The sequence below is a fragment of the Sorex araneus genome, chromosome 5 (assembly GCF_027595985.1).
Source record: "Sorex araneus isolate mSorAra2 chromosome 5, mSorAra2.pri, whole genome shotgun sequence".
NCBI classification, from domain to species: domain Eukaryota; kingdom Metazoa; phylum Chordata; class Mammalia; order Eulipotyphla; family Soricidae; genus Sorex; species Sorex araneus.
In genome coordinates, this window is record NC_073306.1 from 113,431,914 (window position 1) to 113,455,010 (window position 23,097).

At 56.5% G+C, this 23,097-nt stretch overlaps 2 protein-coding genes across 4 annotated transcripts in view; one reads left to right on the plus strand and one right to left on the minus strand.

Moving 5' to 3' along the window:
* The first annotated feature begins 4,056 nt into the window (after positions 1–4,056).
* On the plus strand, positions 4,057–16,412 carry CCDC167 (coiled-coil domain containing 167). Its single transcript, XM_055138520.1, has 4 exons — positions 4,057–4,148; positions 14,971–15,065; positions 15,189–15,241; positions 16,172–16,412. Exons 1-4 carry the CDS (start codon positions 4,083–4,085, stop codon positions 16,273–16,275), a joined length of 318 nt encoding a protein of 105 aa, XP_054994495.1. The 5' UTR covers positions 4,057–4,082; the 3' UTR covers positions 16,276–16,412.
* A 976-nt stretch (positions 16,413–17,388) lies between these two features.
* Positions 17,389–23,097, minus strand: part of CMTR1 (cap methyltransferase 1) — a 50,399-nt gene continuing 44,690 nt past the window's right edge. For 2 of the 3 annotated variants that reach the window (XM_055138518.1, XM_055138519.1), the window contains 7 exons: positions 22,665–22,787; positions 21,866–21,957; positions 21,262–21,330; positions 20,294–20,341; positions 19,526–19,638; positions 19,053–19,161; positions 17,389–18,530 (listed from right to left, as the gene is read on the minus strand). In XM_055138518.1, coding sequence (XP_054994493.1) covers positions 18,398–18,530; positions 19,053–19,161; positions 19,526–19,638; positions 20,294–20,341; positions 21,262–21,330; positions 21,866–21,957; positions 22,665–22,787 — 687 coding nt within the window. In that variant the 3' untranslated portion in view covers positions 17,389–18,397. The remainder of the gene's footprint in view (positions 18,531–19,052; positions 19,162–19,525; positions 19,639–20,293; positions 20,342–21,261; positions 21,331–21,865; positions 21,958–22,664; positions 22,788–23,097) is intronic. The other variant, XM_055138517.1, reaches the window with a different exon arrangement.

Genomic DNA, 23,097 nt, shown 5'->3' on the forward strand with positions numbered 1-23,097 from the left:
GCGGTTGTGCCTGCGTGTGTTTCCTTACGGAACTATGCAAAATCCACAGAGCTAATGGAAGTGAATATCATTTTAGAAAGAACAAAGTGTCATATTTACAAACACAGGACGTATTTATTGATTTACTTATGCTCCTTGTGTTCCAAAAAAAGGGTTTGTGGTAGTTTACCAAACCACACACAGCACAGTGGGTTAAAAATAGATAAAGCAAAGAGAGAACAAGGGCAGCGGGGAAAGCCAGGGAAGCACTAGTACATGAAAACCTGTGCTCAAAAGCCCTAACAAATTCAGATCTGAGCTTCCTCAGGAAGAGAAAAATGAGAAGTATGATAAGCTACAAAAGGCATAGTAGCCATAAGGAAAAAACATAGCCGCAGGCCAGCAAAGGTCATGTAGCTCATCTTGGCACCAATGTCTGCCAGAAATTTCTTCTAACCAAGCAGCTTCAGGATGAGGCGATTGAATATTACTGAATATTACTGAATATTCAACAGTAATTAGATCCTATCTTGGTTTTCACAAGGTCGCTTGACATGACATCTGGGTCTCATTGGATTTATCATCTACTTATTTGATTTCATTTAGTTAAAATGACTGGGTTATCATAACTAACTGGCAATCCGAGGCAGTCTTTTCATCTATTTTTCTTTCTTTGATTTTTATGGTAAAATGGTGTTGGGAGCAAGGAGTGGTAGATGAGATCTCCCAAGAATGGACACAAAAAGTTTGAGCCTTTTGGCTGTGCTGAAACATAAAAACCGCTAAGACATAAAACTGATCCGAGCAGGCCATAAAGACGCCACTGCCTTTGCCTCAAAGCTTGGCTGTAATCTGCTGTCCTGAAACAAAATTTAAACATAAATCAGCCTCCACTATATTTTTCACCACCCACGAAACTCTTCATTTCCTGCCCCAAATGTTTCTGAAAGCAAAAAATTCTGATCTCCCAAGTCCTGTTCTGAGGTGGTGGAGGACAGTGGTGGAGGTGCGGGTCAGGGTCACCCAGCTCAGGACGGGGTGGGTAGAAGAGTGGAGCCAAGGGCCTCCAGGACAGTAAACCAGAGCGATGGCAACCAAGGCTGCACTCCTGTGCAGAGTCGCAGAGCCCATCGTCCAGCACAGAAGCCCCTTGGTCTCCCCCCTGAGGCTTCTGCTCACCCATCTCCACCCTATTGATGCCATACCCCATCCTCTGTGGGGCTCTCCTTCACATCCATGGTACTTCCCCTTGTGATACAAGGCTGTCCCAAGACCCACAGAATTCTCTTATTTTATCTGAGCTCCTGATGCACTAAGTCGCAGACAGCTGAAATTTAATTGTGCCATGCCAGGCATTCTCTGTTTCCTATAGTCAATCTCTCTCTCTCTAATTAGATTGGCATTATAGCAAGGCTCAGGCCTGGTTCTTACTTTTACATATTTACCATGCAATCAGTAAAAAATCCTGAAAGTTTCTGGATACTTTATACATGATGTGGTAACTCAAAATGGAGTCCCAGAAAATTTGCGCTGTCGACTTCTTGCTGTACCCATTTCACAAATGGAGAGCTGATGAGGAACCCATATCTGCCCAAGATCCTGCAGTAAGGAGCTGGCCCAGCCAGCAGAGAATCCAGCTCTCCTGTCTGCCATGTGAGATTCTATTTCCCTTAAACATTTAGATCTGAAGATTCCAAATAGATGCTTACTGATGGACAGGGACAGACAGACAGCTGGCTTTCAGGAATCCATCTGCATGTAGGCAGAATTTCCAGCAGGAAGGCAGGCCGAGATGCACCAAGCAGGCAAACACCCACAAAGAATCTAAACCAATGTCTGTGTGTGTCTGTGTGTGTGTTCTGGGAGGTAGAACAGAGACACCGGAGGACTTCAGTGGGTGACTGGGATTCATTCATCCTCCCAACACCACGAGGGTCACCAATGTCCATAACATCCTGGCATATGAAGCCCATGATTGATGATGTCAGCAGGAAGACCCAGGAGAGAGGAGGAGAGATACTTGTGAACAGTGGGGCTGACTTCTGCAGTGAGTTATTGCACCCTTGAGAGCAGGAAACACCCCAAGTATTTGCCTCAAACTCCCAACAAAAGACACTTTACAACAATGTCTCAGAGAGAGAAAGCAGCTTCAAAACAACAACAAAAATACCAATGTCAACAATTCCCAAGTGAAACTCTTAAGAGAAGCACCAGGAATCACCTCATCCTGCGAAGTCCCTACTGGTCATACACAGGCCACAGCACAAAGCCCGAGTCGGTCTCCCCTCAGAGTGACCCAATAAGCCTGGTACATGGCACTGTCTCTTGCCCCAGATGCGGCCTCTGCTAAATGACAGAACTGGAACTAGAATCCAGGCTGGACGCAATCTGCACGGCCCTTCACAACAGTCCACTGAGGCTCCTACCCCAACCCCATTTCAAGTGTTTATTCTACGATCAGAGCCATGGACTAGGGTTGGGTTTGGGAATCTTCAGGGAGAAGGATGCCAACTTGCCCTTCATGTCTTGAGGGACGAGGGGAGGGAAACAAAAGGAACTGCCATGAGGCACACCCAGATTTCCTTGACTTTTTCTTGCTGCCAAACAAACAGACGCAGAAGGAGCCACTTCTCAGAGAACACAGTGTTTTCCTCCTCTTCTCACCTCCCCAGGGACGGTGCCTGTGATAATTGGAAGCAGAGAGTCTGGATTTTCTGGGATCAGAACCAATGCTATGAAGAGAGTTCTCACAATAAGCGCTGCTGATTGACAGTTGATGGACAATGTTCTTGAGTTAGTTTTTCCTGCGCTGGGTGTTTAGCTGAGTGTGGCACTAAACAACTGCTCAGCAGCCTGTGCCCTGCTCTGACAGATTTTACTGCACTCTCCCTCTGGGGCCTCCAGCAGGCGGCAGGCGAGATGGTATCTCGGGTCCCCTCCAGCTCCATCAGTCAATGACTCTATCAAGAAAAGAACACAGATCTGAAAACATTTCTTTTTTCTGCAAACACAGAGTTGAGGTTATTATTCACACATAGGAACATGAGCTCCAACAGAGATAACAGGTCAGAAAATAAGGCCTCAGTTCTGGTCTTATTCTTTTTGATTCAGTAACTTCATGGTGTGAATTTATCTTAAAGAGAAAGTTCATGACAGAGCTACCTGCACAAAGATATTTGTGTTGGCATTATTTGTAGGTAAAGTCCAATAAAATAATAACCAGTATAAGGATGGGATGTCTTCACTAGGTGACTTACCGTCATCACAAATAATTTCAAAGGCATGGGGAAATGTCTGCACCCCGCCCCCTCTTTTTTTGGGCCATACCCAGTGGTACTCAGGGCTTACTCCTGTCTCTGTGCTCAGGAATCACTCCTGGTGGGAAGCTAAGGGAACCATATGCAATGCTGGGGTTGAACCTGGGTCATGTACAAGGCTGCACCCTGCCCATTGTACTGTCTCTCCTGCTCACTCCCAGTTGTGTGTGTGTGTGTGTGTGTGTGTGTGTGTGTGTGTAAAATGAACTAGAAAATAAAATATCAGTGTGCATCACGGGTGGTAAAGATATTTATCATGAAACTGATTTCCTGGGATAGATTTCAAAACAATATTTTAAAATTTGAGTCACAGTCAAAACGTTTTGAGGGGAAGGGTACAATAAAATGACAACACTATATAAAGGCGGGTCTGAAACCAGTCCCTGCAGGGAACAGAGGACTGTGGTGAGTGGCGGTGACCTTTTCACCTACAAGCTTCCATTTATTGTAGCGGTCCCTATAATAAAACAAGTCAGAACATAAGACACAAGAGGGGGAACTACTTCGGCCCACAGTGACCTACCGTCATCTTGAAGCGGCGCTAAAGAGCGGCTGCCCCTGGGGTTAGCAGCCGCTCTTAGCCGGGACCGCCCCCTTCTCCCCCCACCCCATCGCGGAGGTCCCTAACCCAAAAGCCGCCCCTCACAAACATGGCAGCTCCAGGCCAACCACGCCCCCTACCAAGATGGCGATGACCAGAAGCTCCACCCACCGCCCCGGCGACCAATGAGGGAGAGGCACGATGGCTGGCGCATGCGCCATGCCACCTGGTGGGCGCGTCCCCTAATGACGGGATTCCCGGCGAGTAACATGACCAAAAAGAAGCGGGAGAATCGGGGCATCGCTCTGGAGGTGAGGGGCCGAGAGGGGCTGCGGCGCCTCGTGGGCTCGTACGTCCGCTCTGCTGCAGGCCAGCGGAGGGGCAGCTGGGTGGGAGAGAGAACGCGAGCCGTGAGCGGGAGGGCGTGCCGGGGGTGGGGAGAGGGCCCCCGGGAGCGGGGAGGGGATGCCGGGGGGGGGGGGGGGTTCCTGGGGCGGGGATCGGGCGTCTGGCGGGGAGGGGGTCCCGGGAGATGCCCCGGGCGGGGAGAGGACCCACGGGAGCGGGGAGGGGGTGCCTTGGGCAGGGAGAGGGTCCCCCGGGCCTGAGAGGGGGTGCGGGGGGATGCCCGGGGCCGAGAGGGGGTTCGGGGGATGCCCGGGGCGGAGAGGGGGTGCGGGGGATGCCCGGGGCCGAGAGGGGGTTCGGGGGATGCCCGGGGCGGAGAAGGGGTTCGAGGGATGCCCGGGGCAGAGAGGGGGTTCGGGGGATGCCCGGGGCGGAGAGGGGGTGCGGGGGGATGCCCGGGGCGGAGAGGGGGTTCGGGGGATGCCCGGGGCGAAGGGGTTCGAGGGATGCCCGGGGCGGAGAGGGGGTTCGGGGGATGCCCGGGGCGGAGAGGGGGTGCGGGGGGATGCCCGGGGCGGAGAGGGGGTTCGAGGGATGCCCGGGGCGGAGAGGGGGTTCGGGGGATACCCGGGGCGGAGAGGGGGTTCGGGGGATACCCGGGGCGGAGAGGGGGTGCCGGGGGAATGCCCGGGGCGGAGAGGGGGTTCGGGGGATACCCGGGGCGGAGAGGGGGTGCCGGGGGGTGCTCCGGGCGGGGAGGGGGTGCCGGGGGATGCCCGAGGGTGCCCCGGGGCAGGAGGGGGTCTCCGGGTCGCCAGCGGGAAGGGTCACGGCGTGCAGGGGACCCCCAGAGGCTGCACGGGAGTGAGGGGGCGAGAAGGGCCCCCTGCGGGGTGGGTGCAGATGCCCCTGCGGCGGGCTCTGGGCGGGGTGGGGGGGGAGCGCCCCCAGAGGTGCGGTTCGTGGCTGGGGTTTCTTGGACCCTGAGATGGGAGCTTTCTGCTGGGTTACCGAAGCTGGTAGCTGGAAAGTTCCTTTGGGGACCTTTGGGAATTGGTGCTTCCCAATAGTTGGCTGCCGGGGGCGTCCTGTGGGCAGCCTGCTGCCTCCCGTGTCCTCGGGCCCACCACAGACCTGAGGTTGGTTTACAGGTGAGGAAACAGGTTTCAGTCGGACCGGACCCTGTATGCAGCAGCTGAAGCCGCGGACCGGGCGCGAGTGATTTGCCTCTGTGCTCAGGGCCCCGTTGGCTGCGAGAGGCCGGATGGCCGCCTTCCAGTTCTGGCCCCCTAGTCCAGTGGTTTCAGGCAGAAGCCCGCACTGAGAAAGCTTGCAGGCTGGAACCCACCCCGAGCCTTTCATTCAGCAGGACCTGGGAGTGCATTTTAAGGAAAGATTGTGCATTTAAAATGCAGCACCACGGGGCTGAGCCATAGTACAGCCGGGAGGGCGTTTGCCTTACAGGCAACCAACTCGGGTTCTAGCCACAGCATCCCTATGGTCCCCCTAGCACCGCCCGGAGTGGTCCCTGAGTGCAGAGTAACACCTGAGCATCACTGCATCTTTTTTTTATGGACATTAGTGCCACTTTTTTGCCTGTTGGTGATTTTGCTGTTTCAGATGGCCCCAGTATAGTACTGAAGTGCTGTTGAGGCTCTAAGTGCACGAAGGCTGTGTGACTTAGCAAAAATATCTGTTAGCTAAAACTTTGTACAGACATGAGTTATAATGCTGTTGGCCATGAGCTCAGTATTGAACCTACAAACCCTGAGCATCACCACTCCCACCACCCCCAAATGCAACACAACCCCGTTCTCATGTGGGATACCTTCCTATCAGCCCATGAAAAATAGAGCTCTACTTTGAGGAGGGGGAGAGAGTAACACAGTAGTAGGCTGAGATGCACCATATAGAGACCATAGACATGAGCGTATAGAAGAGAAATTCCGACAGTTCTTGTTCTTCAACAAGGAAATGTGTTTTGTTTTTTTCCAAGCAGGCTAGTGGAAGGATCAGGAGGTGTCTGTAAAGGGTCAGATATTAAATATTTTAGACCTTATGGATCTAAATCGGCATTATGATCTCCATTGCAACGTTGGGCTATCTTCATTACACAGATTCTATATTTCTGAATTTGCCCAGTTGCTGATACTTGTAACCCACAAATCAGTACAAGTGCTTTTATTATCCTTGACAGTCAAGCGTGAAACATTGGGGTCACCTGTGCTCGTGTATTCAGCTCAGGTCAAACAAGGCTGCACTCTGCTTTCTTGTTTCAGCTCTCATACTGTAAATAGATGTTCTTTTTTATGGACATCTAGTGCCACTTTTTTGCATGTTGGTGATTTTGCTGTTTCAGATGGCCTCCAAGTATAGTACTAAAGTGCTGTTGAGTATTCTTAAGTGCACGAAGGTTGTGTGTGACTTAAAGCAAAAATATCTGTTAGCTAAAACTTTGTATTGACATGAGTTATAATGCTGTTGGTCGTGGGCTCAGAATTAATGAACCTACAATAAACATTAAATAAGATCTCTTTACACAGAAACACACACAAAACCAGGTTTTGTATTGACCAGTTGATGAAAATATTGTGACCAGAGGCTCCGAGGAATGTCACCTGGTTCAGTACTCACCAATTCGTTGGCGCAGCAACTCTATATGGGACACAACTACTGCAGTCGTAAGAAGCAGCTCTATACCCAAGGCTTGTCTTCGCACAAAACCACCATAGCATATGTGAAGGGGCGGGTGGGGCTAGTTCAGGAAACGCTTATTTGTAAAACCAGGTGATCAGCCCTCCTTGCCGAGTCCAGGCTGGGGGATAGGAGAGCAGGGACACTGCCCTGTTTCTTCAGTCTGTGGCACTGTCCCTCCCAAGGCCGGGTTATCACCATTCTGGTCTGTTGTTTCTTTACTTAGATCTAAGATTTGAGCTCAGGATCTGCCTTAGAAAAAGCTGGGCATCTGGCTGTGCCCCCTCCGCTCCTCCATTGTCCCCCGTGGGCCTGAGTATTGGATGTGCACGGGCCCTCCGTAGCAGTGGATATTGCCCGCTTATTAAAAGTCGTGTGCTCGGAGCCAATGAAGTGGTGATTTAATCAAAAATGTTTGTTAATCTGACGAGTGCAATAAAACCCCCACAAGTGAGTAATCTCAGCACCTGCAAACAGTCTCCACTTGTAATGAAGCAATTACTGAGCGGGTGGCACTGGCCCGGGGGCCGCTCGGGCCAGCTGCAGCGGGCAGCCCCAGACCCCCCAGCCTCCCTCACTGGGACCCCTCCAGAGGGTTGTGGTTCAATTCTTTGCCACCTGTGAGAGCTCAGAGTTAGAGTGAAAAACTGGCTATTAGTTTTCTCTGTGGATTCTGGAAAATCAGAGAATTATAATGTAGATGAGAAATCCCCAGATCTGGTACTGATTTTTTTTTTTTAATAGTGGTTGCAACCACAGTGCTGGGGAGCCAGGGAGTGGTGTCCTAGTTAGTCGCTGGGCCACCACTAGGGCCGCACCAAGCAGGAGCCGTATGGCGCTGAGGCCTCAGGCATGCCGGCATGTGCTCTGGCACTTGAGCCGTTTCCTCATCTCTGCTAGTGACTAACAGAGAGGAAGGTTGCGTTTTGACTTCAAGTGAGAGGATCTGGACTGATATAAAAACTGGTTTTGATTTTTTTTTTTTTTGGCTTTTTGGGTCACACCCGGCAATGCCCAAGTGTTACTCTTGGCTCTGCACTGCTTGGGGGAACCGTATAGGACACCAGAGATCAAACCCAAGTTGACTGCGTGCAAGGCAAACGCCCTCTTGCTGTCTTATCGCTCTGGCCACACCTGTTTTCGATTTTTTGCTCTTGGAGAGTAATGGCTTTACTTGGTCACAGCACTTTTCACAGCTGGACAGTTTTATTTGATGTCCTTAGACGTTCCAGTAGCCACATGATCTTCGCAGACATTTAGTATCTTAGCTGATCTCTTAAAGGGGATGGCTTTGTTGGAACTGTTCACTAGTGCTTACCCGTGAGAACTGCCTTTGGCCACAGGGAATCCAGGTGGCTAAGTAATCGGAATATACCTGTTTCCCCTTAACAAAAAAATCTGAAGTAGATGGTGACTGGCATGGGTTCAAAAGCTCTACTCTCTCAGGGCTGGTATTTCTGCTTTTTAGCTGCTTCCTCTTCTTCAGGAGATAGCTGCCACAGCGCAAGTCACCACATCTAATTCTAAGCCAGGAAGGAGAGAGGAACCACTACCCTCTTTGGGTTTTTTCTTTTTCCTTAGCAGAGCAACAGTTCTTCCAGGACTTTCCCTCCTGGGACCCCTCAGTGTCCGAGGTGGCTCATCACCGCCTGGACCCGCAATGAGACTGGGACAGCTGCTGAGTCTCTGACTTCTGTACCGGAGCCGGGCAAAGGAGCAGCGGGCGGGAACCAGGGCTGTGCCTGGGAACCAGCAGGTGTCCTGTCAGGACAAAACAGGAGTGGGAGTCCCTTCAACCCCACTGGCTCCCTGATCCCAAAGCCAGGGCCAGGCCCTTAGGGTGGCAGGGGAGGGGAACCTCCCAGATGCCGGCCCAGAGCTCTCCGCGCTGTTCGTCTGGGAAGGTGGGAAGGACCAGAAGCACTCAACGGGTCAAAGCCAGCACCAGGCAGAGAGGTACCTACCGTCTGAGGCGGGGATGGAAGCGGCTTGGCAGAGCATCAATAAATACTGAATTGGCTGGAGGGGCTGACGGAGGTGCAGTCCCCTCCCCTCTGACTGCGCTCACACTGGTCCATGGGAGGTTAGGAAGCTGCTGGGCGGGGGCAGGCAGCTGGACGGCCCCGTGCTGGGGCGCTGTGGCCAGGGGCTGTGGGACCAGCTTGCTGTTCAAGGCTGCTGACCATTAAATGAGCCTCACCTGCTGCCGGGCCGAGCGACAGGTCGCCATTGGGCAGGTGATTTCTCCTGGCAGCCTGCGCCTGACTCTGCTCGGCTTGACGGGGGTCAGGAGACTAAAACCTCATTACCTGACGCGGCTGGAAGCCAGCGTGTGTGCGGTGGCTGTTTGCCAGCATCTTAATTAATGAATTCATAAGGCGCAGGGTGGATGCCAGTTCTTGAAAAGTGCTCTGAGCCTTTCAGTGATGAAGAAGCTTTTGCTAATTTATCAAAAAGTATATATCGGGGAGGGAAGAGGAGCAGCAGCCCCAGGCAGCGTTCTGGCTGGGAGACAGCCGAAGCCTCCGGCAGAGCTGCTGCCAGCGCGCCCAGGGTGTCCGGAAAGTCCCTGCATTGGACCCCGTGGGGCCCCCGTGTCCCTCTGCCCGGCCCGGGAGAGCCGTGTGAAAGGTGGCTTTCTCTCACCTGCGTCCACCCAGGCCTCCTTCACAGAAGCTCGCTGCTTTAAGTGGTGGCAGGGTAATGAGCCCTTTGGGGACTAAGGCTGGTCACCTGGAAAATCAAGACCCATGACCCCAAATTAGCTGGGTGGTGTGACCTTGAGGCCCAGAGGCCTAGAAGCTTCTGACAGTGCCCTTGTCGGAGACCAGTCGAGCAGGTGCTCTGCTACCTTTGCCCATCATAATCAGTGGCCTGGGGTCTCCCTGGCGTGGGAAAAATTAGTGGGTTTCCAGAAACCCAGTTTCCAGATTGCAGGGGCTGGAGAGGAAACAGCTGACGGGCAGGCCTGGCTGAAAGGGCACAGAGACTCGCGGGGGGAGTGGCTTGTCAGACCCTCCTCATGCACATTTCTTGTTCTCCAAACAAACTGTTTGTGGAATCTCGGCGGAGGCAGCTTGCAGGGGTGCTCTGTGGATGCTGGTGAGGCAGGAAGTGGGGGTGAGGACTGCAGCTCGCTCGGCTCCCTCAGGCTCTGAGCAGACTGCCACGGAGCAGAGCCCTTGTCCGAGATAGTTCTTCGGAGAGTCTCTGCTAAGGGCAGATCAACAAGCTTAGGAGGGTTTTGGTGAGGATATGGCATCTCTGTCCGCAGAGCCCTTTGTCACGAACACTAGTGGACGGAGTTTAGAGAAAGAGCTTGACATGGTGGAGAGCACAGGCTCTAAAGCAGTGAACCCAGTGCAGAACCCAGCCCTGCCACTCCCCAGTGACACGAGCAGGAGCAGTTTCCTCAACTGTCTGCCTCTGCAAAATGGGGACAACCCCTGTCTTGCAGAGTTGGTGTCCACATGCCTCGCCTCCCCAGTACCGCTGGGTGATCCTGGGCAAAATGCTCGATTGGCCCAAGTTCGTGCATCTGAAGATGTGGCTTGTGACATTACACCTCATGTCCACCACAGAGATCCCAGTGGGTTCCCCGGAAGGCACCTGGCACTCGGGCGCATACAGCAAGGAGCTTGGGCAGCTGCTGGCTCTGTAGTGGTTTCACTGCGCGTGGATTTGGCTTCTGGAGCCTTCCTCCTAGCCACGGGGAACTCGGGTTCGAGATGGTCTCAGGAGCCCATACTGTGTTTTTCCCTTCCGCCTGAAAGCCTGGTGTGGACCATGCCTTATGCCGGAGAGGCCCTCGCCACCAGCAACTGAGAGCAAGGCCAGCGAGACTCCTTTGTTGTGGAGGGGCATGTGTGCTGTGCTGGGGGTCGACCCTAGGCCTCCAACATGCAGAGTGCGCATGTCCCTGAACCGCTGCCCTGGACCTGGCAGCTCCTTAAACCAGAGAGCAGAGCAGCCGTCGGGCGCCTCCTGTTCTTTCCCCGCAAAGTCTGGCCCCAGCAGAGGCTCCCTTAGGGGTGGGCGCGAGCCCGTCCACCTCCACTAATATGCTTGTGGGCCGCATAAACGTGTGTGAGGTCCCCAGCAGAGCCCGCCTGACCTAGCCAGAGGGGGACCTCCTGGAGGGCTTCAGTCAGGGCGTCCTGTGCGTGCCCCAGGGGGTCTCAGGCGCATTGTACCAGTTCTCCCAGGCGCTGCTTCTCTGGCTTAGAGGCCTCCAGGGAGATTTCTCTGACGCTCCAAGGAGGTGTTGGTCCCATGTCTGCAGGTCTCAGGGAAGAGCCCCCAAACAGCAGCAGTGGGGACCCCTCTGCTGACCTGGACTTCGGGCCTGACGGGTCTGCAGGATGCTTGGGCAGTCTTGCCCTGTACTTCTCCATCTGGGGCAGGATTTCGCAGGCCCGTTTGTTAGAGAACAGACCTGCCAGGGCTCCCTCAACTCGTTGTCTCACTCCTTTTTCTTGGATGGAACCGGCCTTCCCGCTCCCCTGCGCATGCTCTGCAGCCTCCCCGCCCACTCCCACTCCAGCAGCCCCACTGGGTGGCTTTAGCCAGGGCTGAGGCACAGGACTCCCCCACGCACCACCTCTTTGTGGCCTGAAGTGCTGGGACACAGGTGCCCCGAGGGAACCTGCAGGCACTTCCCCCGGGCCCTTCTCCGGCCTTCAGCCCTGCTTCCTGCTGTCCTGCCGGCGCTGTCTTTGGGGTGGGACGGTGCAGACTCCTCCTCCGTCCCCCAAGCTGCTCGCTGGCTTTCCTGCCATGACCCCAGTCCAGCCTGCCATATAAGCAGGGCCCCGGGCATGCCGCCCACCACAGCTGGTTTGAGCTCTTTGTTGGGGCCTTTCTCGGCGAGGCCGGGGCTGTGTGTGCCTGTTCCAGCCTAGCTGGGTGCCATCCCCATCTCGGACACCGAGTTTTCTGCTCTGTCTGCCCCAGCCTCTGCCCTCAGCCACCACTGGCCAGGGCTGGCTCCCTGGGGGAGGCTCTGGCGTCTCAGCCCCGAGCCTCGGAGAGGCTGGCCTCAGGAGGAGCGGCCACGTCCAAGTTAGAAGGTGCCCTTCTGACTGCAGCCGCGGCCAGTGGGGCTGACTCACACCTCACCTCCCATTTCTTTTTCTCTTACACCCCACAGGTTAACAGCCAGTGGGAACAGGCATTGTTTAGGCACTGGATAACACAAGTCGCCTGATATTCTCACAGCTCTTTGACACATGAAACACTGAAATGGGAAATGTTACCTCTTGTGCTGTCAGTACCTGAGGCACAGGACTCGGGCGCCCAGCGAGCAGCCGGTGGGGGCACCTGAGCCAGCCCCACCCTCGCACTGTCCTCTCAGAACCACGCGAGCAGCCTTTCAGCTGGGCTCCCGACAACTTGCCCAACATTGACCCTCAGTGCTTCTAGGATCTCCTTGACTTAGGTTCCTTGTTCTGGCCTACCCCATCTTCTCTCCTGATCCTGGGCTCACTGTGCCTTGTTGCCTTAAGCGTGGTGACAGCAGGGAGGAAGCTACCTCAGCTAGTACAGACTTCGCAGTGGGGAGCCCGAGAGCTCATGATCCTCGAGCCTGGCGCTGGGAGGTGACTGGAAGTCCAACGGGGGATTCTGGGAAGACTCATTTCCTGGGTCCTTCCGCACCCTTGCCAGGCCCATCTTGCTGGGTCGTCTCTCAACCACCACCCTGCTCTGGTCCTGCCCTGCCCATTCCTGCCTTCCCCATGGTGGGGGGCATCTGCAGCAGTCTCCATCCCTCTTCTGAGGGAAGAGCCTCCTTTCAGCCTCCACCTCCCCGACCCAGCCCACAGCAAGCAGCTGGTTATAAAGAAGGGGACCGCGCTACTTAGACAGGAATCAGAAAGAGCTGTCAGCAGGACATAAATATTCATGGGGGGAGGTTAGAACTGAGTCCCTAAAACCTTGATTTGTGTTAGTTCATTTAAGCCTCATTAAAAAGTGGTAGATGAAAATGGGGCTATTCCCCAGGACTGCAGATGACTTGGACTTGTGCCACAGTCCCACAGAGCACGCTGCACCGGCAGCTCCCTGGAGGGACTGTGCATTGCGTGAGCTCTGGGTCTGTGGCCTCTTGTTTGGGCCCTGGTAGCTTTACAGGAGTACTTAGGGATGGGAAATCCACGGCCCGCTCCTTTCCCAGACTGATAATTCAGGACCTGGCCTCGGCCTCAGTGCTGGTAGAGGACACAGTCCACAGAGGGGCTTCTGGCTTCTGCTTCTGTGGGCACAGGGCCAGGTTCAGATTCTCTTTGCTGTATGAAGCCCCCCATCAGCCCTGCCGCTCACCCACCCAAACTCAGGAACACGGCTGCAAAATCAGATTGCCCAGGGCCAGGCCACAGAAGGTAGACCAGTGGCCACTGTGCTTTTCAGACAAATTGGAGTCAGGCCCTAAGGGGCTGGTGATCACAAACTCTTAGTGGCTGGGTCAGCCCGTGGGCGCCACTGCCTCAGGGGCACGAGTCTGGGAAAAATGGGTTTGGGCACAGGAGGGGGTGTGCTCCACAGAGATATGGGTTGATTTTTTTTTGGGGGGGGGCACATCTGGTAATGCTCAGGGGTTACTCCTGTTGGTGCTCAGGGAACCATATGGGATGCTGGGGCTCGAACTGAGCTTGGGTCAGCTGATGCACAGCGCCCTACTCATTGTACTGTCTTGGGCCTTCCGTGGGTTACTCTGGCTGTGGCTCTCCAGCAGACAGCGGCTGAGAAATCCCACCAAGCAAGCAGCCTTAAACCTGAAGTTAAGCTATGCCCCTCAGGGTGTGGTCTGTGAGTACCACAGTGGCCTTCGTGGCCCAGCACTGTCCAGCCCAGCCCAGAGCAGTGCTGGTGCGTGCTGCCCGCCCAGGGCCCCTCACCACGCCCCCCAGACTTGCCCTTTGGGATGCAGCATGGAATTTGGCAGCCCAGTTGTTTCAGCTGCAAACAGCAAGTTTGGGATGCTGGGGTCTGAGCCAAGACAGGGTGCTGCTGACTCCACTCACGGTCTTGACTGCCAGGGCAGGGGTTCCGGACAGCTGTTGGGCTCCCGGGCCCTGGCTGGACTGCCCTCCCTTTGTGCCCATTAGCAAAGAAATGACACAATTATTTGGGCAATTAGCTCAAAGCCCAGCAGTTGCTCCCTCCCACGGGGCCTGCTTCTGGAGCCAGACTCAGGCAGCTGGGCTGCAGGAAGGGGCCGGCTGGAGTCCTGGAGACCGGGCAGTGGGCCCAGATGTGCCACAACAGGGGTGGACGGGGCTGGGGAGGTCCAGAGTCCAGCACCACACACCACTCCAGGAGGTCAGCGCCGCTGACTCCTCAGAGAGGAGGAGGCCCCGAGGGGTGCCCTGTGCCCCCACTGGTGAGATGGAGGCTGGCTCTGCTGTCCCTCCCAGCATGTGGGGAAAACAGGGCTCCCTGCTGGCGACTCTGCAGATAGACAGACGGACACAGAGGCACTCTGGAAGCCAAGTGTACTCATCAGACCCAGTCAGCCTGCTCCTTGACAGGCCTCTCCCAAGACCACAGCTTTGATTTTCCCATAATCCACACAAATGGAGAAATGGATACCTCTGACAACTAACCTTTCAGGAATTAGCTATTCTGTCAGTTACAGACACCTCAGTGGTGGAAACTGTTTTTGCATAAGAAAAAAAGTCAGAAATAGATGCATTGTTTGAGCTGCATTGTTTATATTCTGTAATCTGTATTCTTACAGCTGAGGCTAGTTGAAGTGTGTCGGTGAGACAAAGAACCGCCTTTCGTCCCTAGATGTCACATCACCTCCTGTGTGGGGGCGCTTTCCCATGGCCCCTCACTTCACACTGGGGTGCGCTCTTGTGCAAGGCTCTGGTGGCTTCCCGCTGGGACCCACGGGCATGTGGCAGGACAGACCAGCGCAGGGGCTGCTCCTCCCTGCCCTGCCCAGGCTCAGCCTCCAGGCAGCAACCCCAGAGTCGATTCTGGTGGCACCCTGGGACACAGCGTGCAAAGAACCCCCAGCAGAGCTGCCGGGGGCCGGCGGGAAGGCTGCCGAGGCCCTGCCCGAGGCTAGTCCAGGCTGTGCTGTTTCAGATCGAAGGGCTGGAGGAGAAGCTGAGCCAGTGCCGCAGGGACCTGGACGCTGTCAACTCCCGGCTCTGTGAGCCAGAGCTGAGCCCTGAGGCCAGGTAATGCTCCCGGTCAGCCCCTCGCCTGGCCTCCCTGGGGTCCTAAGCGTCCCTCCCCAGCCCACCCCAGCCCGCGCGGGCGTGCCAGCAGCCTCAGGTCAGAAGACTCCTCCTCCCTTACAGGAGGTCTCTGGAGAAGGAGAGAAAGAGCCTGATGAGCAAAGCCTCCAAGTACGGTAAGCAAGTTTCCTTTCACTGGCAGCTCCATGCCCAATTGCAGAGCTCAGTGGGGAGCAACATGGGAGCCTCTTGGGAAGAGCTCAGGGGCCACTGGGCCTTTACTGAAGGAAGAGGCCAGACGAGGCTGACCCACCCAGATCTGTGTGTTCTGTCCTGTGTCCTCCAGCTAAGACCCTGTGAGGAGAGTGGGGGTACTTGTCCACCCCCACCAAGGATCTGCCTGGGCACAAGGAGGGTCACTGTGGGTGGAGCAATGCTGCCACCTTCTGGCTGCAAGGGGCAGGGCCGGCTGGAGGAAGTGGTCTGTCAAGATTCCTGACTGGTGGGTTTTACTCTCCCCCTAAGGGGACCAGCCCAGCCCAGAACAGCCCTGACAGGCAAACCTGAGCCACCATCTCCAGGCCTCTGTGGCTGCCCCAGCTGGCGTGCGTGGGCGTGCGTGGCTCTCCCCTCCCACGCGGAGGGGTGGGGCCTCGGTCCTCAGCAAAAGCCACCGTCCCCGTGATGAGCTGAGGCCATACTGTAAGGCCTGGTGTCCAGGTCCCTGCCTCCGGTTAGCCCCTCTATTCCTAGTTCCTCCTAGTCGGCCTGGCAGCCGGGCAGCCTGGTCCACCCCCAACCAGCCCAGCTGCCCTGGGCTAAGCGTTTATAACTGCTCACACCAGAGTGACGGCTCCCTGGCATGCCATGTCACCACCAAGCTTTTCCGGTTTAGCCAGGGGCACAAACGCCACCCTCAGCTTCAGCTGCACCTGAGGAGAAATGGCTCGGCAACAGCACGTGCTGGGGCTTCCCTAGAGTCCTCTCGCCGAAGCACAGGGCAGGGGGCAGAGTAAGGCTAGGTTCCAGTGGTTGGGGACAAGGCTGGGAGGAGAGGAGAGGAGTGCACGGGCCAACAGCCCATGCAAGCCTCCCCCCTTTCCCAGAGAAGGAACTCGGGCTGCTCCGGAAGGAAAACCGCAGGAACATGCTGCTCTCCGTGGCCATCTTCACCCTCCTGGGCCTCGTCTACGCCTACTGGAGCACGTGAGCCGTCCTGCGCGGAAGAGGCCTCCCCTCTGCCAGGCAGGGCCGCAAGGCTTCCTGTGGCCTCGCCTCCCTCCAGAGGGTGTGAGGCTCCGCCCACGGCCACGGGAGAGGCAATAAAGCGGCTGAGTGAATGTCAGATCTGGCTGTGGCTGGGGACACGCAGCATGGAGACGGCTCTGGCCTCGGAACTCAGTGGGAGGGGCTCCCCTCCTCGTGCTCCCCTCCACCCCCCCAAGCCCCGTCCCCCAGGAGACAGGGGAGAGCACTTTCCAAGACAAGGCCATGCTGGGAGCAACTCCTGGGCCTGGACATCGCCCTGCTGTCCACCTCGCCCCCACACACTCACACCTCACCAGCGCCACTGCCTGTGACGATGGCAGGAAACACGCGGCCTGTGTAGGGAAGGGGGGCGTGGGGGCTTGAAGTGGTCTTGTCTCGGTCCCGAAGGAGCTTGGAGTTAATCCATCTTCGAGAGGCCAGGCGGTGAGGCCGCACAGAGCGAGTGGGCATGAGAGCCATGGTAATGACCAGACAGACTTATGGTGACAGTGGCCAGTAAATCAGGCGGCTCTGCAGCGCGCAGCAAACACAGACATCACCGCAGCCTGCCCATCCCCCCCCAGCACAGGGACAGGCTGGGGCAGGAGGTCACAGAAACCGCAAACTAATACCAATTAACTAGGTGAAAACCAGGAAAGGAGTTGGGGGGAGCTAAGGCCGTAGCAACACCCACCGGCCCCTCAGGGCCAGGGGGAGGAGCCACGTGCAGGATGAGGACAGGCTGTGCCCACCTGGGGGGTTGGCAAAGCCCACTCCTCCCTGCTTCCTTCCCCCAGTCTAGTGACACTAATTGGTCTGACACCTCTTGTTATTTTAGCCACAGACTGCTTCTGGTTGTCACACTGCTGCGTGGAGTGAGCAGTGTGATTTATGGGGCAGGGAGGGCGCCGGAGCCAGCCCCTCTGCAAGACAGGGCAAAGCTGAGCACAGGCCCTGAGCAGTCCCCTTCAGGCCAAGATCAGGCCAGCTCCAGGCAGCCGCCCCAGCAGAGCCCACACGAGCATTAAAAATATGTTAATCTTTAATGATCAAGATTCTGCAAGACACACTGATAGACCCAGAACCGGGTGGGGATCCAGCATCTCAGAGGTGATGCGGCCAACCGGATGGAGCTAGAGGCCAGCAGGAGCCTCGGCGTCCATCACGGGAACCTGTTGCGCCCGGGCTGGGGCCCAGCACAGGTGCCCCTCCCACGCTGCTGCCCAGACACCCCTCTTCCTCCTTCGCTCCCAAGACAAAGGAAATGGAGTGACCACGAAAGGACAAACTAAAGTGACTGTATCGCCTACTGAGGAAGAAAAACATAGGGTGGGGATAGGGGTAGCAGGTGGCTGTGGTGGACCCTGGTGCCGTTGCAAGAGGGCCCAGGTGACCCGACCCAGGAGGTACCCTCCAACAGCAGGACGAACCCCAGGAGGCAGTCACGGCCATTGCTCAAGGCAGTGCCACCTATCTCCTGACCTGGCATCAGGAATGTGGGGCCCACGACCTCCCCTCCCGGCCTGCGGGACTGTCAGAGGTCCGGGCTGGGACAAACTGGGGGAGACCAGGACAGGTGGGAATGGAGACAAAAATCTTCTCCAACTTGACATCAAAACAGAGCAAGTTCAAAGGACAGAACCTTGATTTGTACAGCAGCTGCTCCTGCCAGCTTGCGACAGATGCCCAATAAAAAGCTGGGCAAAGCAGGAGCACGGCCCCCTCGGGCAGTGCACAGAACTCAGAAAAGTGAGTCCAGGGTACGGGGGAACAGCTGAAGCAAGGCTCTCTGGCGCCTCCTCCGCTGGCCCGTGCCTGGCCCTGCCCTCCAAGCTGCCCCAGGAGCAGCGTCCTTCAGGCGGAGTCCAGGCAGGGCTCCAGGAAGGGGAGAATGAACGGTGTCCCCGAAGGACCACGGGAGAGACCCGTGGCAGAGCGTGTTGGCGGGGAGACAGGGAGGCCGCCTCTCCCTCACAGGCAGGGGGTGCCATAAGCTCTCTCCCCGGTCCCTGCCCAGTGCTGGGGACAGGCCGAGCGCCCCGCCGTGGAATGACAGGACATTTGGTGGGGCCGCAGCCCGGCTCTCAGGCGCTGTGCATCTGGATGAAGGAGAGGACGTCCTCCTTTGACAGCCGGTCGGGGTCCTGAGGCTTCTGGGAGTCGTGCACGCGGATGCCATCCCCCCACTCCCAGAAGAGTCGGCCAAAGTAGCAGGTGCTAGGGCAAGGGGGAAAGAGGGTCAGCGGCCACAGGAAGAACGGGCTGGGGGGTCGTGTTTCAACAACTTGCCTTTGGCAACTCAATTCCCGGGGGTGGGGGCACCCCTCCCTACCTACTAGATCAGCTCAAATCCTGCTTTCTTCACCCAACTGGGTTCCTGCAACAACTCACTAGTATCCCTGGCTTAGCTCCCTCATAGCACAGTAGTGGTGTGGTGACAAAACTAGTGTTAACAGCTAATCACTGGCAAGTTAGGGCTACCAGCTGCTGCCAGAACCTTTGACCAGCGGTCTGGCAAGTGGACACTGGGGCCTGATGGAGGGCAGTGGGCCCATAGCATTTTCCCACCAGCAGGCAAGTGACCGCTCACCCCCAGCCAGCCAGTAGCTCAGGGAGAAGGGCAACACTTCCTTCCCGTTTGGGGGAGCTGGCCTGGCTCAGGGAGCCTATCTCCGATGCGGGTGCCCCACGCGGCCTTCCTGGCCGGAGCAGCGGGGTGCTAAAGGGCAGGACACTTACTGAAAAGGGGCAATGGAATCCACGGGGAGGACAAAGGTGGACGTCTTGGTTTTCTTATTGTAAAAGAACTTCCTCTTCATTCTTTTGCTGAATGCCATAGTCCATGGATCTGACAGGAAGAAGCCAAGAAAGGAAATCAAACACCCACAAGAGATGGGCCAGGCCAGTGTCGGGGTCTGCCTCCCTCCACTCCCGTCATTCCATGACCCCGTCTCCCCAAAGCAGTCTGGGGTGCAGCCTGGGTCACCCAAGCGGACAGCTAACAGCATTACTTCCCAGCCCACCTGCAGGGCTGGAGGGGGGCAGTACTGGAGGCTGGGGGTCACTGAAGAAGGGATCGCCGGGGAATGCAGGAGGACAGAGGGTCCCCCCTCTGCCCACCAGGGAACGGAAGAGGCTCAGGAAACAGGCCCCACGGCAGCCATCTCACTGGCTGCTGCGGGTGGGAGGGCCGACCGCCGCGTGGCACCCACCGTTCACCGTCCTGACGATGTAGAGGCCTGTGGGCACAAAGTGCCGGTCGTCCCGCCCCGTGTAGCTGAGCTTCGGGGTCCCACTGGAGCCCTTAATGATCTTCATCTCTAACCTAGTCCCCCAAAACACACAGAACGGAACTCTGATTGTGTGCATGGAGGCCAGCCCAGACATCAGCCTCTGGCTAGTAACAGCCCGTCTGGGCTGGACGTTAGAGCCCGGCAGCTGGCCCGCTGCCCTGCGCCCCTGCAGGGCTCTGTGGGCCCCACCCCACAGTGCAGGCAGGGCTGGGACCGGGCCCCAGCTGCGCTGCTGCTCTAGGGGGTGCCCCGAAGAGTTCATGAGAGCAGAGAGCCAGCAGCACATGCCCAGGGTGAGACCCTCAGATCTCAGCACCCCCACCCCTAAGAAGGCCAGGAAGAAGCTGTGCTCCCTCCATCCCTCCAGGCTTGCTCTCTGTCAGCACCAGGAGCTGGAATTTACAGTGTTTCCGACAGCTGCTGCTCTGCCCCTCGCAGGGACAATCTAACTATTACAGCATCAATGAGCCCGTATTTCTGCCTGACACGCCTGCCCCGGCCGCCTCCTGCCAGGGTGCTGAATCAGCGCTCGGCACCAGAGTCCCACTGAGGCGCTCGCCAGGCCCACACACTACCCCAGCCCCCAGCCTTCTCTGCTGAGAACCAGAGAACAAATCCTCCACATGCCTGCCCCAGCCCCTGGCCCAAATCCTCTCAAATCCAGCGCGAATCCAGCCAGTCACTCACCTGACAAAAATCTTCTCCATCTCTTCAAGCCTGTATACCTCCTTCACCCTGCAGGAGAGATGAGTGAAGGGTGTCCAGAAGGAACAGTCTTGTCAGGGAAGCAGGACTTCACACCTGGCCTTGCCCTCCTCCTGGACCCTTCACCCTCAGAGTCTGCTCTCCAGACAGGCCTTGGGTTTCTCAGTTGCCAGCCCTGGCCAGGTAGCTGGGGAGTGTGCCAATGGTTAGGGAAGGGGGAGAGAAAGAGAAGGCCCAGCAGACAAATGTGACCACCAGCAGTCCCCTGTCACCTCGCTGAGGTGACTGGCAAGAACTGCAAGTGTCCCAGTAGCAGTTACTTCCAAACAGTGCCGACAGGCCCATTTCCGCAGGGCTCTTATCTGCTGTCCACCCTTTCACCTCGGGGGGCTTGGGGACCGCTACTGGGCAGGGTCCTCAGTGACGGCAGGGGCCCTGGAAGGAAGGGCTCTCAGAACCCGCAGGTATGCCTTTCTGAAGAGTGAAGTAGTTGTTCCGGACCCTCGGGAGACATCAGGAAGAGATACTCTCTCTACTGAACTGAATACACTTACATTTAAGGAATAAAAATTATTCTGGCAGGTGAGAATAGATACCCCTGTCTTTTGTCCTACGGAGCCCAAAGGTCCCCAGCCTGCTCTCCACGTGTCTGCCTCCTGACCGCCCTCCGCCGCCTCCTTCCGAGCACGGCCAAAGCCTGGCTTCTCCCCACGCACCAAGAACCCACTCCCTCAGGCCTCCTCTTTCCCTTTCAACGCCCGAGCGCCCTCAGCTTGCCTGCCTTACCTGAAGCAAACAGGCGAGGCGTGACCTCATGGTTGGGTGTCAGTGCTGCCACAACCATGTGCAGCCTAAAGGAAGTGAGGCCCGGGAGCTGGACCCCTGCCGGCGCTCCCTCCACAGACAGGAAGGAACACCGCAGGGCTTCCGGGGACAGACCACATGCTCACCTGATGGGGTTCATGTCAGGCCGACTGGGCTTGGAGACAGCTTTCACAAACTTCTCGGCAAGCTGGATTCTACAATTCAAAGAGTCTCTGAGAGCCAGGTAAGTGCACCAGCACTGGCAGCCCAGCCCAACAGGGCATGTCTGCGATACCAGTGAAGAACCCCGACCGAGATGGAGCTGCTCGGGTCAGTGCCCTGTCTCCCCAGAAGCCCCGTCACGCGGCAGTGCCCCCGTTAGGCACATCCCTCTGGCTAGGTGGTGACTTCTGACTCAGCTGCATCTGTGGTGGGTTTTGTTGCTGCTGTTGTGAGGGCTGAGGCCGGGCCACGCATGGAGATGCTCAGGGTCACTCCTAGCAGAGCTTGGGGGTGACACAGGGCAGAGGATCAAGGCAAGCACCTTCGCCCCTGCCTGATCTCTCTGGCCCCTGAGCCCCTGAGCAACTGTGAAGCATACAGCCACCAAAACAGTCACCCTGGGGGAGTGCAGGAACTGACTGCAGACAGGCCCACCCATGCCTAACACTCCTGAGGAAACACCCTCCCTCTTCGCAGCAGCCATAGTCGCCCTGCACACCCGCCCGGACCTCAGGGCCCAGGCCAGACCGTTGGTTGAAGTGCTGCTCCCGCACGTCACTGCCATTGAGCACGAGGACATCCAGGATGTGGATCGCACTGATCTTCCGCTGGGCCTTCCCCTAGAGGAACACACGCACTGCTCATGAGCCGGCCCACTGCAGCCCCCTCTGCCGGCGCCACGTGGTATTGCCTAGTGGCCTCTTGGGTCTCCCTCCCAGCTGATTTTCAGCACCAAGAAGGGGTCCAGGCTTCTGAGCAGGGAAATGTCCCTCTTGCACCTCATCTTAGTGACACGGCTGCCAGGGCCTGGCTTCCTGCTCTTTGCCAACTGGCAACCCATCTCTGTCCTAGATATCATCCTAATGGTTGTCATACCCTGTGTTTGCGAGAAATAACAAATCCCTTAGACATGCGGAGAAACACACACACACACACACACACACAATCAGGGCTTCTCAAATGTCATCCACTTGTGACCCTTTTCACCTGAGAAAAGTGACATGGGTAAGTACTGCCAGAAATACCCAGGCTTATCTGTGAGGTTGACTGGATTATTCTGGTTGTTGGCCTTTTACTTGTGGCCAAACCCTAGCCCTAACCCTCCCCGCATCCTACAGTCTCCAATGGGATCACAGTCCAGTTTAAGAAGCCAGGGCTTAGAACAATTCCTCAAGAAGAAGGCTATTAATTCCAAAGCCTTCCCCAACCCTGGCAGTGCCAAGCACCACATACATTGGACCCCGTTAGCTCCAGGAAAAGGGCCAGCCTCAGTGCAGCCTGGACCCTAGCTGCAGGGCCAGAACATAAGAGCAGAACCACCTCTGACCTCCCCTTTCAGCTCATGGACAATCTCCACAGAGAGCAGAGTGTCCCGGGGTAGCTCTGTCTTCAGGTCCAGCTTGACCCAGCGGTCTGACTGGCGGCCATCCCACGTGTAGATCTGGGACTTCTATGGGACAAAGAGACAGGGCTAGATTAGCAAGACAGGTGGGACCTTGGTTCTCAGAATGACTTTTAGCTGGTGATTACAAGTCGATGAGGCTGGGGATGGTAGAAGAAAATGCCTAGGAGAGAGCAAGTGTTCTATTTTGTGGTGATAACGGTGTCCCCCACTGATCAGTCCTCTCTGTACACAACAGCCCAGGACACCATGCCAAAGGTTCTGGGTAGGGACCCAAACACTTCAGCTTACTATATGTCTGAGTTGGGGATGGGTCCAGATTCAGAAAGCAAAGATGGGGAGAGAAAGAGAAAAAAGA